Genomic DNA, 17,428 nt, shown 5'->3' on the forward strand with positions numbered 1-17,428 from the left:
GGGAGGGCGGGAGTGATGGACGGATGACGACAGTTTCCCAAAAGCACCCTCGACTCATTTTGTTACCCAGAAGGCATTGCCGGCTACACCCAGAATTCCAATGGGCAGAGGGGACTGCGGGAACTGTGGGATAGCTGACCACAGTGCACCGCTTCGAATGTCGACGCTATCACCGTTAGTGTGGACGCACAAAGTCGAATTACTGTCCTTAGTGTGGACACACACGTTCGACTTTGCAATATCGATTACAAAAATTCGATGCAAGTAAAATCGAACTACTCTCGTAGTGTAGACAAGGCCTAATACACAGCAAACTAATCAAGAATAAAATCTCCATCAGTGGGAAAAAGTAGAATGACTATCCAACAGCTGACCAAGAAAACACTGCATCTTTGTGAAAATCACTGTTGTTGCAGCAGTGTCCAGAGGCTCAAATCAGGCATGGAGTCACATTGTACTAGGCCTGGCACTCTATAGGCACATAGTAGGAGATCATCCCTCCTCCAAGGAGTTAACTGTCTAATTTAAAACTAGAGGTGAAAACGGTAGAACATAAAGCAGTAGGGCTGGAAGGAGGATAGTGAGGGTAGCAGAGCTAAGATTGCTAAGCTGCATAGGTTAGATATGTCTACAATTAGCCTTTATATACATCAATTGTAATGCAGTAGTACCTCACAGTCGCAATCAGGAACCAGGCCTTCATGGTGCTAGGGACTGTACAAACACACAACAAAAAGAGTGTCACCGTCCCCAAAGAACTTACAAGAGACACAAATTAAGGAACTTCTAGCGCTGGGTGGAGACACGCACATTATGAGCAGAAGCAGTGCAAACTCCCCACGTAGCCCTACCCAAGCCCCACAAACTAGACCAGCAATACCTCTTATTATTTCAGCCCTAGGCCTCCAGTGAGCAATGCCAATACCCCCCAGGCCTGGCCTGCACCCTCCCATAGTGCAATCCCAGACCCCATACTTCTCTGCATATGCCCCCAGTCCTAGTTTGCAAACACACACACGTGCTACTATTTCAGTTTCAGGTCCCAGGCATCTCTGCCTCCATCCCCACTTCCAGCCTGCAGGCATAACCCCCTGCTATTGCAATTCCCAGGCCCTATATAGTATTGCTCAGCCCCCACCGCGACTCTTGCCCTGCAGACCGTCTCCTAGTGCAACCCAAGGCCCCATACTGCTCCGCTCTACCCCCATTCTTCGTTTGCAGCCACCCCTACACTGCAACCCCCATACTGCTGTGCCCTGGTATTGCAACGCTAGCTCTCCTCCAACCCCTCTGAGCGCGCGCTCCTTGGAGGCGAAGTGCCCCGCCCGCCCCACGCGCACAGCGCCGCGCCGCGCCCCGCCCCGCCCGTGCCCAGGGGAGCGGCTGCCCGCCCACCCCGGCCCCTGCGGCGCGCGGAGGCCGTCTGCCTGTCACGTGGTCCCCGAGCTGGGCGCGGGCCGGAGGGGCGGAGCCGCTTGGCCGGGTTGCCCGGTAGCGCCGTGGCCATGGCAACGTTTGTAAAGCCCGCGAGGGGGACGCGGGGCCGGGCCCTGACGGGAAGAGGAGACGCGACGGGAGGAGGTGGGGGATGGGTAAGAGCGGGCTCCGCGGGGGCCGGGGAGCTTGGATCCGCCCCCCCCCCGGTCCCCAGCGCAGCCCCAGCCCCCCCCCCACCCCCACGGGTCCCTGCCCCCAGCGCTGCCCCAGCCCCGCCCCCAGGGTCCCTGCCCCCAGCGCATCCCCAGACTCCCCCGGGGCTCCCCGCCCCCTCCCATTCCTAGTGCATCTCCAACCCCGCCCCCAGGTCACTGCCCCGAGCCCAGCCCCCCCACAGGGTCCCTGCCCCCAGCCGCCCCCCCCAGGTCCCCAGTGCAGCCCCACCCCACCCCCTGGGTCCCTGCCCCCAGTGCAGCCCCTCCCACAGGGTCCTTGCCCCCAGTGCAGCCCCAGCCCCCCCACGGGTCCCTGCCCTCAGCACAGCCCCAGCTCCCCCCCCCCCCCCCGGTCCCCAGCGCAGCCCCAGCCCCCTCCCCCCAGGCTCCTGCCCCCAGCGCAGATCCTGTCCCATCCCTGCCCCCCCGGCGCAGACCCAGGGCACCCTGCCCTCAGAACTGCCCCTTAGTCTCCCAGCTCCCCCTCAGGGCACCCCTGCCTCCTCCCCACTGGGCATAGCAAGAACCCCAAGCCGCTCTCCCAGCACAGGCCCCACACCAATCCCAGGGTCTAGTGCAGCCCCCCACATGGCTCCTGTTGAACTCCCCCCACACCCTTCCAGAGCTGCGTGTGGCTCTCCCCTCATGCTGCTGCCGTGCAGCCCTGGTCCCAGGTGCCCAGATGCCATGGTGATGGGTGTGGTACAACTGGGTAACTAGACAGGCAGGGTGTTGCATAGGCCTTGCAGAGGCTGCAGCTCCCCAGGTGCTATATTTTGCACAGCGACTGCAGATCCCACTATCCTGTTTCAGCCAACAGGCTACGGGTCGCCACCTGCCAAAAATTCTAATGCTTCTCTGAAGCTTGTCACAACATATCCCAATTCCAAACCATTGCAGTCTGGAGATCAGGCTACAAATCACACAAGAGAACTGCCTGGGCCCACTTGGGTCAGAAGTCATGCAGATACCTTGGCAGCCTGCTGATTCCATTGATGTGGGAGCAATGTGTAAAATTGGAAAAGAAAGAAATAGGAAAAAAATTCCAGACTTCTTTGAATCTCAAATATGGTTTGATTCAGATGCAGCTCAAGTTGTTTATGAGGCTGATTCCTGTTGTATCCACATATCCTATTGTATTCACGTGTGTCATTGTATCAGCTGGATCTGCACTTTGCAATGCAAGTCACAACAGAATCACAGTTTTGTAGTTATTGTGGTGAGATGGTGACATTATTTGCAGCATCCTAGGTACCAAAACTAAGACAGCACAACTGAATATTGATGGTGTGGCCAACTCTGTGGTACAGTATTTGGTGTTTTTCTTACAGCCCCAGCTCCTGGACTTATATGATTACCTGAGAATATCAGCTTTGATTTTTTAAAAGAGTAAGTTTAAATCACAGTTGTGGAGAAAAGCTTGAAGATGTAAGCCCTAAAGACTTTAACCCCCAAAGGCAAATAAAAATAATCCAAGTTATTTTTTTAAAATCTAATAGCAATCATAAACAGGTAGGGCGGGAAGGGACCTCCTTAGATAATGTAGTCCATCCCCCTTCAGGGAGGCTGGATTTTTAATTATGTTTAAGTCAATCTTATGTATTTTGGGGACCTGACTTATGATTTTGGAATGCTTGGATTTGGCAATTCCATACTGAGGCAAAGCAAGCACCCTTAAAGGCAACAGCAGGTGAACTCTCCAAAGCCGATACAGACAACTAAACAGAATTGCACAGAACTTTTGCACAAAGTTTGTCACGTTTCATTTAACAGCTGTGCTCATCCAACAGGTTCCCTGTACAGTACTAAAGAGGGTCCTTTTGCTATATGGAGTCAGGGGGGTTGTTTCACAAAAATAGAACTTCTACATCTTCTAATTTGTGTTACCGTTTTATTAATAATAATTAATTCTGTATTGCAAACAAGTGTGCTAAGCACTTCACAGAAGACTAAGACATGATCTCTGCCCTAAAGAGTTTATATTCTAACTTGTGGAAATGACAGAATGAATGAGGGACACAAACATTAGAGAAGGGATGGGGATAAAAAGGACTTATGAGTCAGTCACTTTAATGAATACCTGCTAGCCAGCTTCAAGTTTTGCCCAGATCTGTGGTTGAAAAGTTTCCAGAGAAGATACAAGGGTTCAGTATGCAGCAGCTCCTATTGTGACCCTTCTGGCCATATTTTCACACCCAAATGGCTGAGTTCTTTTCAAAATCTGGACACTTATTTTGGTGCCTAAATGGGAGCTGAGTTCTTTTGAAAATCTGGCCCTATGTGTATAGGGCTAGAATTTGAGACTTGCTGAGGACACACAGCTCCCACTGAACCACTGCTCAGCCCATCTGACTCACATCATAAAAGAGTTTACAAAAATAACCCCGACAGAAGATCTTTCTGTTGCAGTTTAATCTGGTGACTGTGAGTGATGCTTTTATACCTCCAGAAAGAGGGACTTGACTTGCTGTCTAATTTTTATGAACAGGAAACCCAATGTTGTCTTATCTAGGACCACAGGAATACACACAGTGACCAAGCCTGACCTCCTCTTAAGAAAGTGGCTAAGCATTAAACCGCACAGTGCAGCCATTATATAGGTCGAGAAATATGTGTTTTAACCCTCACTAAACCTATGTCAAAAAAGTAGAAACTTGAACCCAAAATGAAAAATTGCAATTGAAGTTTGTTAGGCTGTGTCCTTTCTTTAGCAGATGTTGCATGTAGTTATATTTTATTAGGTGCCTAGAGATCTTAGAAAGTAACATGTATTCATTATTATTTTTTATTATTGTTAATATTATTTTATTGATACAATGCTTTTCACCATCTAAGATCTCAACGCACATTCTTGCTGTGCTACATGCAGACTCTTTGGGATGGAGCGCAGACAGCTGGCATGCAACACACTCCACAACAAAGATGGGAAGAAGGGACATTTTGGGCCAGTGACATTGGGGTGAGCTGATATTCTTTTGAAAAGGCTCATGGAGTCTTTAGGGCTACAACATTGAGCACATTCATAGTTTATTCTATAGGACCCTGGAAACATCCCTCCAACATGCAGGCATTCTTAGAGGACAGATATATTTCAATCTTGTAGCAAAGGTTGAGATTTGGCACATATGTATCATTGTCATTGGAACATTAAAATACATAAACATATAGATCTGTACCAACTCTGGCTATGTTATGTCTTGTGGATTCAGTTTCCTAAATTTCTATTTGATGAGTACCAGTGACCTGGAGGTGAAAGTCTTTGTCAGAGGCCATATAAACCATCCAGGCCCACCATCATAAAATTTTAATCAACAGTTTATGCTTAGTGATTGGATTTTTAGGGTATTTCTGTGATCAAAATGAGTGTGACTTTATTTAAGGGAATTGACAGAAATTAAGTTTTTATACATTTGAATAATTATAATCAAGAACATTCATGTTGTAAACTAAAACTGCTTAAGTTAAATAACTATATACATTAACTAAATATGATTAGAGAGAAATTAGCTAGATAGTAGAGCAACTTGGAAAATAAAATCTATATTGAGACCTACATTTTTTAATTAAAAAATACATAAGTATGTTTTCTGAAGTCCTTGCACACGTGTATATGTAAATGCACATGCAAAATATGTGTCTATATTTGCATGTATCGGTTGTGTGCCCAGTTACTGTGAGTGTACATACAACTATAGTCATTGACCACACAAACAACCATTTATATCTGAAACTGATTGTCTGCATGTGCAGCTACTGCAGTTACACAAACAACCATGGTAATTGTGCATGCACTTATGTGCACTGTCTTCTTATAATCTATCTCATAATATTCTAAAAATTCTGTGCTTTCAAAACAGAGGTTTAGCGTGCAACTTCCACTAAGGTAAATACACGAAGTACAACAACCATTGAACCTACCCATTATACCAATAATGCATGGGAAAGAAACAAGCCAACTACCTCTGTAAAAATGAATAATTTTGTAACATGTTATTATTTAATAATGGCAAGGGAAATGTTTGGATTCTGAAGGACTTGTGAACTTTGCCCTTTTTTTACAAGAGTTCTTGCCTTCTCTTTATTTTCTATGTTTCACACATGGAGTATAGTGAGCCAAAGAGATTTCAAAGTGGGTGGGTTCTTCACCAAATTTGTCAGCTAGACTTCAAAAGTTTCAGTTCCTGAACAGGGTTTTGTAAGAGCAAAACTCTGAAGTAATATATTACAAGACAGCTTGTCTAGTTTTGGTCATAAGCCATAAAGTCTTCAAACAACAAACAGTTCATCATAATATGCATAGCTCTCCTGGCATCAGAAGATCAAGAAAGCATTGGAAGTAATGATATATTAACAAGAAAAAGACTTGTATGTGTTTAAAATCCCATTTGCAGCATCCAGTACCATCCTTAAAACCAGTTCCTCTTTCTTGTCAGTAGCATCCTGTGTGATTTCCGGCCATGGTTTTGTAAGAGCAGTACAAATGAAAGGAATCTTTCTTTCAAGAAGTTCATTTTCTTTTCTTTCTTTTCTCTAACTTCTTATTTTATTATTTAAAAAAAAAAAAAAAAAAGACTTTCTGAGCAGTCTCCTGTGGAGTCAGACTGGTTTCTTTCTACAGTCAAAATATTTCCCCCTAACTTTCTATTCTATTATTATATGACCAGGTTCAGCGTACACAGGATAGTACACAGGATACAAGAGGTATAGCAAAAATACATTGTTCCTGTTAGAGAATATATAGCGTATATATACATATTTATATGTATATATGGGATACAGCATAGTTATGTTGTTACTACATGAATAGGAACTAATTTTCAGAGTTAAAAAATTCAGTGGTTTTACTGACTGCAAAAGTATTGGCCTTTATCTCACCAAGGAATTCTCACCTTTTGCTACTACAAAATTCCCTCCACCCCCAATTTTGCCAATTACTATAAAGTAATTTGAAACTACCATGTAACACTTCTGCTACTGCTAGGACACAACTCCTGTATACAGACACAGTAGGCTGCTCCTTCAAGACCTAGGGCCAAATTCTGAGGTGAGTTTACTCATCTAAATTGTTGTAACTTGACCCCTTCTTTTGGTTCCCTAAACATACATGTTACTCACACTTAGACTGCCTTAATTAGATTCCCTTGGACTTACTTAATGACTTAAATTCCCATCTGTGTTATATCCCCAAATCATATCTGAATTTAGCCCACTTAATTTGAGTATATTGAGCCTTCTTCATTTGAAAAGAGTGGGAACTCAAGAATCCTGGCACAGCACCTCCAACGGCTCCTGTTACTCCTACAAACAATAAGTGTAAAATAAGTAAGAAAAGTAGCCCCCACTCCACAGTAACTTACACCTCTTTAAACATTCTTCCACCATGTTAGCATGGAAGTTAAAACATTTTACCTTCCTTACACTCACTTGCACATTAGCGTCTGCATATAGGTAAATTTAAAGGAGTGCAACAGAATCTATTATACACCACCCTATACCTCTGGATATGCCTCTTGTTCTCAATATAGTGGGGGTTATCTAGTTTGCTTGATTGTTTTAGTCAAAACAAAGTTTAATGAAAATGCATCTTCTGAAATAAACTTCTGGATCTGCATACGGTAAGTGGAGGCTTGTTACATTCTAGTCACATGGCTGTCTGCACCAGAAGCAGACTTGCTCCTTACCGACATTATTTCCTGTGACAAGAATAGCTTCTGGTTACTGCAGACTGGCACAAATTGCTGGAAAAATTCCACATTCTGAGAAATAAATGAGCACTAATCAACACTGCCCTTTGTTTGTTCATTATAGAGCTGTGTGCTAGTTTTGGTTCACATGGGTTGGTGTAAAACATTTTGCACTTCTGGTTGACATGTGGGTTCATGGGTACACCTCCCCTTTTTTTTTTATGCCTACCTCAGTTTCACTGTATGTTTCACCCGAAACTGCCCCATTCTGTCTGGTTACAGGTCAAAACCATAGAAAATCACTGCATTTGGTATGATTCTCACCTGGAATCATAAACTGGCCCAGATTAGCTCCAAATTCAACTAGGTTTTATATAAAAATTGAAACTGGAAGAGTTTCATTATAAAACATTTGCATAAATCTAGTGAATTGGGTTTGGTAGTTATGGATTAACTTGAACATATCAGAGCTTCTGTTTGATTCAAATTGTATTCAGAAGTTGTTGAAATGTCCTAGTTTCTCTGAACTTCTTTTTCAACGCATTAAACATGAGAGCTTCTCATTCATGGTAGATTCTTTGAGAAGTGAGGGGTCTCTAAGTCAAGTATTCTATCACAGCATCTCTACCTGCTCCTATTAATACCATAGATACAGATCAGTGCTAGCTAGTAATTAGAGTAAAGACTTCTGAGTTGTAATCCCAACTCCACTTTTGATTTGTTATAATCTTGAGCAAGTCAATTAACCTCTAAGCCCTCTGTAAAATAGGGATAATGATGCTTGCCTACCTCACAGGGTTGTTTGAATGATCATCAATCAGTTAATGTTTGTGGAACGGTTTGAATATGTATGGTGTTTGATGAGTGATATTAATTATTATCATTTTATTATCACAGGTAGATATATTGTACATTTCTTTTCACAACTGGATTTGATGTCTAATGTCTTGTACTTTATTCATTGCTTTTAATCTACAGGATTATCTAAATCCTGATTTGTATGTTTTACATGTAATTACAGCCTTTTGAGGCTTTGACTCGTGTTTCATTCACACTGCAATCTAGATGGCTGTTGTTTACTTCAGTGCTTGGACTGAAACTGAACTGAAGTTCCAGAAATCCTTCTTGGGCCAGATTCTCTGCTGATGTAAATTGGGGTAGCTCCATTATTTCAGTGAAGCTACAATGATTCACATCAGTTGAGGATCTGATGCCCTGTATCCATCCATCAGTACAAGCTTGTACAGATTGCAGAGTGCTGATGAAACAGGGGGGAAGTCCATCAGGATGTACGTGATGAGCTGATGTAAGATATGACATGAACTATTAAAACACATATTTAAAACATTTTCTCCCAGGGATCCTTAGATCTTTAACCAACATCCCATTTTACTGCCCAGTTTACACACCCAAATTCAGATAAGACCCCATTCTTCCAGCCTAGGAAGGACTCGCTTCATAGCTTGAAAACTTCAGTCCTTAGTCAACCAAGGGGATCACTGAGTGACATGAGTTGCAGAGGTCCAGTACATGGCTCTGTAGTGCTGTCAAGCTCAACGTGTCTCCTACATAGCAGTGCAGAAGAGCACAGCCATTGGGCCGGTCTGAAACAGTGGTCCCCAACCTTTTTCGTCTGGGGGGCGCCAGACAAGCCACCGCGGACCATGGCCGGGGGACGAGCATCCGCCGAAATGCCACCGAGAAGCAGCAATGTCAATAGGCGTCACTGCCAAAATGCCGCCGACAAGTAGCGTCATCCAGAGGCGTCGCCGCCAAAATGCTGCCGAAAATCGGGGGCGACGCCTCTGGATGACGCTGCTTGTCGGCGGCATTTCGGCGGATGCTCATCCGCCAGCCAGTACGCGGGCGCACATAGATGCCCTGGCGGGTGCCATGGTGCCTGCGGGCACCGCATTGAGGACCACTGGTCTAAAATGTTTCTAAGACTGCATTAAAAACTGAACTAAGAATAGTAAATACTGGAAAACAAAAGGGACTGTCCTGACCCCACAATTGGCTCTCTTAGTATAACAGCAGTGATGTGCAACTCGTTGAGCATTTCTAAACAACACTCAAGTACAGTATTTAAGAGCTGCCAAGGAAACTGGAGATGCACGTGTAGCTTAGACAGATGGTTTTCTTTTATAGGAGAGAGAAAAGTACCCACCAAAAAGACAGATCAGGCAGTTGGACATTTAATGCATGAGTAGCCATAAATATGTTGTAGTGGCCAACACAGTGTGTGAATCTTCTCATTGAGGAGCAAAGGGTTTGAAGAATTGAAATAATACTGATTAAAGAAAAATGTGTAAAAAGAAAGTAGGGCTAGACCATTATGATGAAGATGTATTTTGCAAGAGTGCCTACAGGTCCCAACTGAGATCAGCGCCCGATGGTGCTAGGTACTATACAGATTCACAATAAGAGACAGTCTCTGCTGCCAAGGACCTTGCAATCCTAGTAGAGAAGACAGACATACGGTGAAAAAGAAGCAAAGTTAACTTACCCAGGGTCAAAGAGTAGGTGAGCCACAGAACCAGGAATAGCACCTAGATCTCCTGAGTCATAGTCCAGTGCACTATTTACTGGACCACACTAAGTAACCTACTGGTACCATTACACAGCACCAACTAAGAAACCTGAGTGTGAATCCTGCCCTCAGCCTGACACTTCCTAAGCCAGATGGGGCTTTCAGCACTTGAAGAGTGTAGGATTTCCCAAAGCACCAAGTACTCCTGACCTCACATTGTTACAACTCTGGATTGTTTTCTTCTTTTTCAGTCCTAACCTAGAATAAAGATGACTGCAAGAGAAACAGCTACGCGCAAAGGGACAATTATTCCTAAATCCCGGAAGAGTTTACTTTCACTTGATGTAAATGCAGTGTCTCCACAGCAAAGAGAGAGGTATCTGGCATTTGCTGAGCCCACTGAGGAACCAGTGAAATCCATGCTGGCTTCAGACATTCTTATGATGGATAAAATTTCACACGAGCACTCCATGCGCGAAAGAGACGCAGAGCAAAAGAAGCAGGCCAGGGTCATTGGGCTGCTCAAGGCTGCAGAAGCCCGGAACCGCCTTCGAAACGTGAGACTCCGATTTCAGAACTTGAGAGTAAGTTAACCTCAAAGACCTTTCATCAACAGGCCAGGCTGACAGTGTGCGAGATGGGACTGAGGAATTGTAGGCAGCAAAGATAATTTCTTTATCATCCCCTGAAATGTCACTTTTCTAATGCATACAAATTATTATATTTTGAATTGAGCAAGGGGAAAAAACAAAATATTAGTTTTTCTCCTTCATGTTCAAAAGAGAGGACATTTTTATCCAGTTGCACCTTCAAACCTGTTCCATGAAACATCCTGAAAGGTGTGGGGAAAATTCTAACAGTCATCATCCATTTTTTCAGCTGACAAACTTTTCCTCATCCTAATATAGAGAACGGGGGGGGAAAGGAAGATTATAATGGAACCTCAGTTGCAATCTTAACAATGGAGATATGGCTATTTCTCCATAGTGCCTTCTCTTAGAGGGTTTGTCTACACTGGGGCTGGAGATGTAATTTCCAGCTCAGGTAGACATACTTCTGCTAGACTGATCAGCAGAAGCAGTGGCATGGGCTAGCCATGCTGAGTACAGTGCCACCCGAGATGCTAAACACACAATCAGCTAGCCTATCCCACGGCTTGTGGTGGTGTGGCCACACTGCTGATTTTAGCGTGCTAGCTCAATTAGAAATTACACCTCCGGTTCCAGTGTAGACATAACCCATATACAGCTTTGACCGCTAAAACGAGCCCATTTTCTCTTCTGTGGTCCCTGTGATGCTCCATGACATTCAAGTGCAGGAGAACATGCATTTAGGATCCATTTGCAAAATGAAAACAATCCTTTTGCTGAATTTTGGCCAGGACCTGCAGAATTGTGCGTGCATGTGGTTGCAGGCCCAGTTTTAAAATAAACCTACCACAGTTGTGTGTGAAGCCATGACAACTGTGAATGCAAATAACCAACTATTCCTCTAGCTGATGATTTGCTTGTGTAGTTTCCACTTGTGCATGCAGCCATGAAAATTGTCTGCACAATTGTCTTTCTAATTGTCATTAGACGATTCTAACTCCTAGAAGGAGGAGGGTTTATGTGTTGCTTCATATATCAAACTGGTGTTGGAAAAGATCACGTCAGCACACTGTCATTCACTAAGGATGGCATTTTTTAAGTGCTCAAGTGATTTAGGAGCACATGCACCAATAAAGTCAATATGGCTTTGTGCTCCTAACTCACTTGGGTGCTTTTGAAAATCCTGTCGTAAAAGCTCACCATTCATCTTATACAATACATCTCATCTCATCAAGTGCACTAAAGTAACTCTTCCCGTTTACAACTGCAGACTGGAGTTTCTCTGTTTATTCCCTATGAGAAAACCAATTCTGGAAAAGTTGCTTATTTTAGACCCTACAGCCTCAAGGAAGATATTTTCCCCTAATCCCAAACTACATGATATCATACTTGGCTAGCACTGTAACCATGGTACTGAAGTTATTTATGACTCTGAAATTAATATATGCTATAGTTAGTAACCGTGGAACAGGGTTTCTCCTATACTACTGTCCAGCTGCCTCTCTCCCCCAACCCCAGGCTACTCTGGAAAGCAAGACAGACTGTCTCCAGAGGGTCTCTAGTTTGCAGTAACTGAAGTAAGTTTTTGCTGATTTCCAAAACTTGGAAACCCACCACTGAATATGTGCAAAGATGCATCTTCTAAACATAAGACAGTGCTTGGCCGTGTTTTTATTGATCTTCATTTTGCTGGGAGATTTGTTTGCTTTAGTTTAGATTTTTTTAAAGTGAATGTTAGTGTCCATGAACGACCCTGGAATGATGGGACACAGAACAAGGACTGGCAGCAGCTGGGCAAGCTTTCCTCCACACTGCTCCTCTACCCTGACCTGGGGGGACCTCCTGCAGGGAGGCAAATGGATTTCAATCTTCTGTCTGGGACACTCGGCTAAAGCTGCCTACAAGGGATCCATTGGGAGTGAGGTCATCTGAGAACTGGACCAATATCTCCCAAATTGATTCCTCTGCAGAGGCACCAGACAAGTCCAAATAGAACACAGCAAAGTGGAGAGGAGCAGAGAAAGCTGCACGATGCTAAATCCCGTTCTGGACATATGCTACTGATGAGGTCAGGCAGCTCCCTGCTTCCACTGTGACCCGTACAGCAGCCAGCCAGGAGAACAGCTCATGCTCAGATCTGCATACTCAGGCACAGCCCGTTGGCCCAAGCCACTTCACTCTGCTCCTATGACTCTCAGCTCAGCAGTAGTAGCTCATAGGGTGTGCAGTCTTCTCCTGGGGGACAGAATGAGGATGGGGAGTCGCCACATGAGGAGGAATATCAAACAAGAGAAAGGGCAACAGCAACAACAACAGAAGGGAAAGTCAAGGAAAAGGAGAGAAGCAAAACAAGATCAGAGGGAAAAACCAAAGAGAGAGAGAGAAGGAAAGGGCAGAGAAATTGGGCAGCACAAAGAAGCCAGGCTGGAACACGTTGCTGGGGTACATTGTGTGGGGCACAAGGGCTGCCCAGTTCCTCTGTCCTCTCCTTATGGGGCAGTTTGAGCAGTCTTAGGGGTTACCTGTAACAAAGTAGGCAAGACACCCTCTGTTCTCAAGGGCAGTTTTTGGATCATGATCTGATTGGACATAGCTGATCATTTTTCAATACCCCCTCCATGTACACACTTTCATTCGGGGTAGCACTCTCATTTCATTGCAGTTCCATAGCACGATAAACCTTTTAATGCCTTTCATTGTAATTTCGAAAAGCCTGTCTATAGAGCAGTAGGATTCTGCTAGCCAAAGTAAATCCCTACCCATATTTTGGGGCTTTTCAACCATGCTGGCTTTGGGCCCAGACCTACTTCCACTTGAAGTCAATAGAAAGACTCTCTGAGACTTCAGTGGGAGTTCGATCAGGCTTTCTAAAACACCAGAACCATAAAAAGATTTTTTGAGGAGGGATATGGCAGGTATTGTGAGGTTTATAGGTTTGTTTTACAGTCTGAAGATCAGTTTCCTTAACCCACCGGGCCAGATTCATCCCGTTGACTTCACAGCAATTACCCTACAGATTTATTTGGCCCATTTTGGTCTAACGTGATTGCTTTCTTTATCCTTTTGTCTTTTGGGGTTTGTTTGTTTTTCACCACAGGCTCAGGAAATAAACCATCTGATAGCCTGCCAGAAAACTGCCAGAGGCGCTGTGAGACTGGAGGTGTTTCTCCCACCCCGAAAGAACATTCAGAAACTAGCAGATAACTTGGACAGAGTTCAGGTATGTCTGAGCACATACCAGCAGTTAAACTGATTTCTTTCACTATCTTATCTGTCCATTTCTAGTTTTAAAGGAGAGGAGGGCTTAGCAGGCAAGTTACTCTTGGAATGTACTCAGTAACCCATGGCCAGTTGAACTGTAGATCATAAACAGAAATAGCCAGAGGTACACACATATTATTTAACTAAGTTTAGCACCAAATAAGTTATATTGGTTAGAGCAGGGAACTTGGAGTCCGGATATCTGGGTTCTGTTCTTAGCTTTGCAAATGTCTTAATATGTGACCTAAGCTAAGTCACTTAACTGCTCTTTGTCTCGGTTTCCCCCCATGCAAAATTCACAGCTGTCCCAGGGAGATGAACTGAGTTCCATGGAACTCTCCATCTCAAAGTCTCTTGGATGAAAAGGGAAAGCTTAGGTCCTGTCTGCTCTCTTTAACAGCAACGATCTCTGTGCACTTTTCATAAGACTCAGCAGGCCACTGTCCTTGGCCAGAAGCTCTCCCTAATCTCCCACACAACTGTTTTTCAGTGCACTAAGCACCACTTGTTTGCCTGGCTGCACACTCCACCCTAGGGATGGGTGCAGCTTAGGTGGGTATATATAGTTTGTGAAACACTTTGAGATCCCTTGGGAGGCAAGGTGCTATATTAATGTTACTCATGGCAATATATATAATACATTACAGTTCTGCATAAAATTGCTATCAGACACATTCATGATAAATGATCTTTGCCCAGTTCCCGACTAATAATTGTGGCAAAAGCCTTGGAAAACTGAGCAAAGTGGCTTTGCTGCTTGCTGTCTGTGGCTGTTTATTAAAGACCGTTTCTTTAGAGTGACAGCTAAAATACAGGCTCTTACACTGGCTTTGCCTCTGACTTTCCTGCCTGCACTCCCCTCCCCCCTCCGCCAGCATTTGTAAACATGTCTTTCTGCTTTACTCCGACTGCCTTGAGCAGATTCCTGGGATGTTAATGCCAGATACAGCAGAGGCCTTGGAGTGCTGAGAAGGGCAGACAGTCCCACAGCTGTAGCAAGATGGAACTGGATTACAGCACAGAGAGCATGTGAACATCATGGAATAGTCTGCTAGGAAAGCCCACCCCAACCTTTCCAGGCAATTGTACCAATTTATAAGGCTGGCCTTAGCCATCCCAGATAGTACCTACCACCTCTCGTTCAATTGGGAGCAGCAACCTGCAGTCATAAGACTGAGTGTTTTGAAAAACCCAGGCTCCCTTGCAGGCTGGAGTACACAACTGAATGGGAGATTGGTAGCATTGATGCGCTGGGGCCAAGTACCAAAGCTCACCATTAATGCTGGGAGGGGAAATCTGGAGTAACAGACACAAAAGCATGAAGTACTGTACAGTGCTAGAATTTGTATGTGTACCAGGGAACCACAGCCTGAGAGCATTCTGGATCAATGTAACTGCTGCACAAAAACAGGAAACTGCCCCTCCCTTCGTCAGAATAGAGGAAGAGACTGCATGCCCACATCGGTGTCAGAATTGTGTCAGTGAAACTGGGTGATGGTTCCAAGCACCGGGGCAGGGGTAAGAGCAAATTAGTCATTTCACCTTCACCTGAAACATGCAGCTGAAGAAGCGATAGTATGGCTCTCACAGTTTTTACAAGAGCACCATCTCTAGGAACATTTAAAACTAGCCTGGACAAAGCTCTCAAAAAATAGATCGCTAAAAGATTCCTGCACTGGCAGAGGGATGGACCACATGACCTAAAACATTTTTTCCATCTCTTAATTTCTGAGTGTGAAGTCCTGACCCCATTGAAGTCAATGGGAATTTTGCCGTAGACTTCAAAGGGGGCCACGATTTCACCCTATGATTCTATGGAATACAGGCACTTTCACGCTAGGTCAGTGGTTTGAATTCAGCTCAGGCTGGTAGCAACTGACATTAGTTGCCATCTGACAGCTGTTTAGTGATCTATAGGAAATGAGTTCCCACACACCTCTCCTCCACATTCACTCCTTCATTGGCAGTGTCAGCAGGAAAGCCTATGATTAAATCTGTGTTGAGGTTGAACAAGGAGGATGTCTACTGTCAGAATAACCCCTTCTAAGCATTACATCCATTACAAATAGATAGAAAAATACAGACACTTCATTTCTATTAGCTTCCCCCCTCCCCCCCAAATCTGGCATTTCTCTTGCTTGCAGGTGTAACTTTTGAAATAGCATTTGATCACACATTGCTGCAGTGGACAGCTGTATGCTATTGTTCAGTCTTTCAGCTTCTTTTTGTCTTCGTTTTACAGAGGAGTAGAGTTGAAGCGATACTAGAAGATGAAAATGGCGAAATATTCATTAGAAGAACCTGAAACCTTGGAGGAGGTAGTTAGAATAAAGTACCATAGTGCCTGAACTGGGAGTGAGCCCCTAGGAGAGCTACAAGTTGTCTCAGCTTCTGATAATTACTGTTCAATAAACCACACCAGTTTCTTCTCATGGGCATCCAAAGACGTGCAACAATTTAAACTATGATGGGCAGATCCACAGAACTTACCAAGAAACTGCTAAAGGAATGGAAGATTCAGCATGGTGGGCCAAATTCTAACTTCTCTTACACAGTTATAAATCCAGAATTACTCGACTGACTTGACACCTCTTCCTCTGGATTTACCCCAGCATTTCTGAGGTCAAAATTTGACCCTACAGCCTTCCTCAGTAAGGTACTTACTTGATTAGTTGGAAATAGGGACCTTTTAGTGTTAAGCCAAATTGTATGTCTAACAATGACTTTCAGCCTTTACTATACATGAGTGAGAAACCTCAGTGCCATTACCAGCCTTTTCTTGTGATGAGTCCTTGGTCTTGTAATTTTAAAACTGTGAAATATTGAAATACTGCTTGCTTATATAGTCATGCCTGTAATGTCCTTTAGCCTCCACAACTGATAGACAGCAGGACACCCCTGCATGTTTTGAGGTGTGTCAAATATCACCCTGTAAAAACCCTGCAATAAAGGTAACAATGGATGCAACAAAGGAGATGTGATTTCATTATTACTGCTATAGACTGAGATCCATCTGTGAAAAGTAATGCCAGCTTAGAAAAGTCCTCATTTCAATGGAAGCGAAGGAACGAAAAGACTGCAGTTAGTAACATTTACCATCAAACAGGGATGGATTTTTTTTTTTAGAGAAATAAAAGTCATCAGATTGAACAAAGTGACTAAAGATGAGGAAGTGATGCAGAGAGATTTTCTTTTCATTGAAGCAGAATAAAAATCAAAGCATATTGCAATAAGTTATGTGTTAGCTGGTTTATACAACCAGGCCGTTCTGCTCCCTCCCTGCTTGTGCCGGAGAATTCCTTCTCTTGAAATTTTTGATGGGCTCCTCTCTCTGATCCCTCAGAAGACCTTCACCCCAGATAGATCCCCCAAACACCAATATTTCATGTCATTGCTTCCTCCCACTGAGACCTTTGATACTCCCCTTTCCCCCCTACATACCCACTGGGGCCATTTCACCTGTAGGGAGACACTAGCTGAAGATACCATATCTTACTTCAGAAACCAAACCAAAAATCCCCTCGTCTGTATGAGTGATACGACTCCCGGAGCAGCTTTCCTCTCTTCATCTGGCTGTGCGGGTCAGCAAGGTGATTCTGGGCCAGCAGGGAGCTGTTGCAGCTGACAAACGTTAGAGCAGCTGTGAAGTCTCTCCATATTTCGCCAGGGGTTGCACTGGTCCCTATCTGCTTCAAAGATTGGAGAAGCACA

The 17,428-nt window shown here is 44.3% G+C and overlaps 1 protein-coding gene across 8 annotated transcripts; it reads left to right on the forward strand.

The window, feature by feature from the left end:
• The first annotated feature begins 1,372 nt into the window (after positions 1 to 1,372).
• LKAAEAR1 (LKAAEAR motif containing 1) lies at positions 1,373 to 16,688 on the forward strand. Of its 8 annotated transcripts, none has more exons than XM_005309879.5 (6): positions 1,399 to 1,592; positions 2,984 to 3,041; positions 4,488 to 4,611; positions 10,118 to 10,450; positions 13,554 to 13,676; positions 15,960 to 16,688. In XM_005309879.5, the coding sequence occupies exons 4-6, from the start codon at positions 10,136 to 10,138 to the stop codon at positions 16,020 to 16,022; spliced, it is 501 nt and encodes a 166-aa protein (XP_005309936.1). In that variant the 5' UTR covers positions 1,399 to 1,592; positions 2,984 to 3,041; positions 4,488 to 4,611; positions 10,118 to 10,135; the 3' UTR covers positions 16,023 to 16,688. The 8 variants fall into 8 exon arrangements, with proteins under 8 accessions (XP_023967064.1, XP_005309936.1, XP_005309935.1 ...); XM_042858475.2 differs by having other exon boundaries at positions 1,452 to 1,581; XM_005309878.5 differs by lacking the exon at positions 4,488 to 4,611 and having other exon boundaries at positions 1,402 to 1,592.
• The last annotated feature ends 740 nt before the right edge of the window (positions 16,689 to 17,428 follow it).

Source organism: Chrysemys picta, chromosome 13 (genome assembly GCF_011386835.1).
Source record: "Chrysemys picta bellii isolate R12L10 chromosome 13, ASM1138683v2, whole genome shotgun sequence".
Classification (NCBI taxonomy): domain Eukaryota; kingdom Metazoa; phylum Chordata; order Testudines; family Emydidae; genus Chrysemys; species Chrysemys picta.

Coding starts and splice junctions, on each gene's coding strand:
- LKAAEAR1 (XM_024111296.3), top strand. CDS start 10,136: ATGACTGCAAGAGAAACAGCTACGCGCAAAGGGACAATTATTCCTAAA. Junction 10,451..13,553: donor TCCGATTTCAGAACTTGAGA/GTAAGTTAACCT, acceptor TTTTCACCACAG/GCTCAGGAAATAAACCATCT. Junction 13,677..15,959: donor ATAACTTGGACAGAGTTCAG/GTATGTCTGAGC, acceptor TTCGTTTTACAG/AGGAGTAGAGTTGAAGCGAT.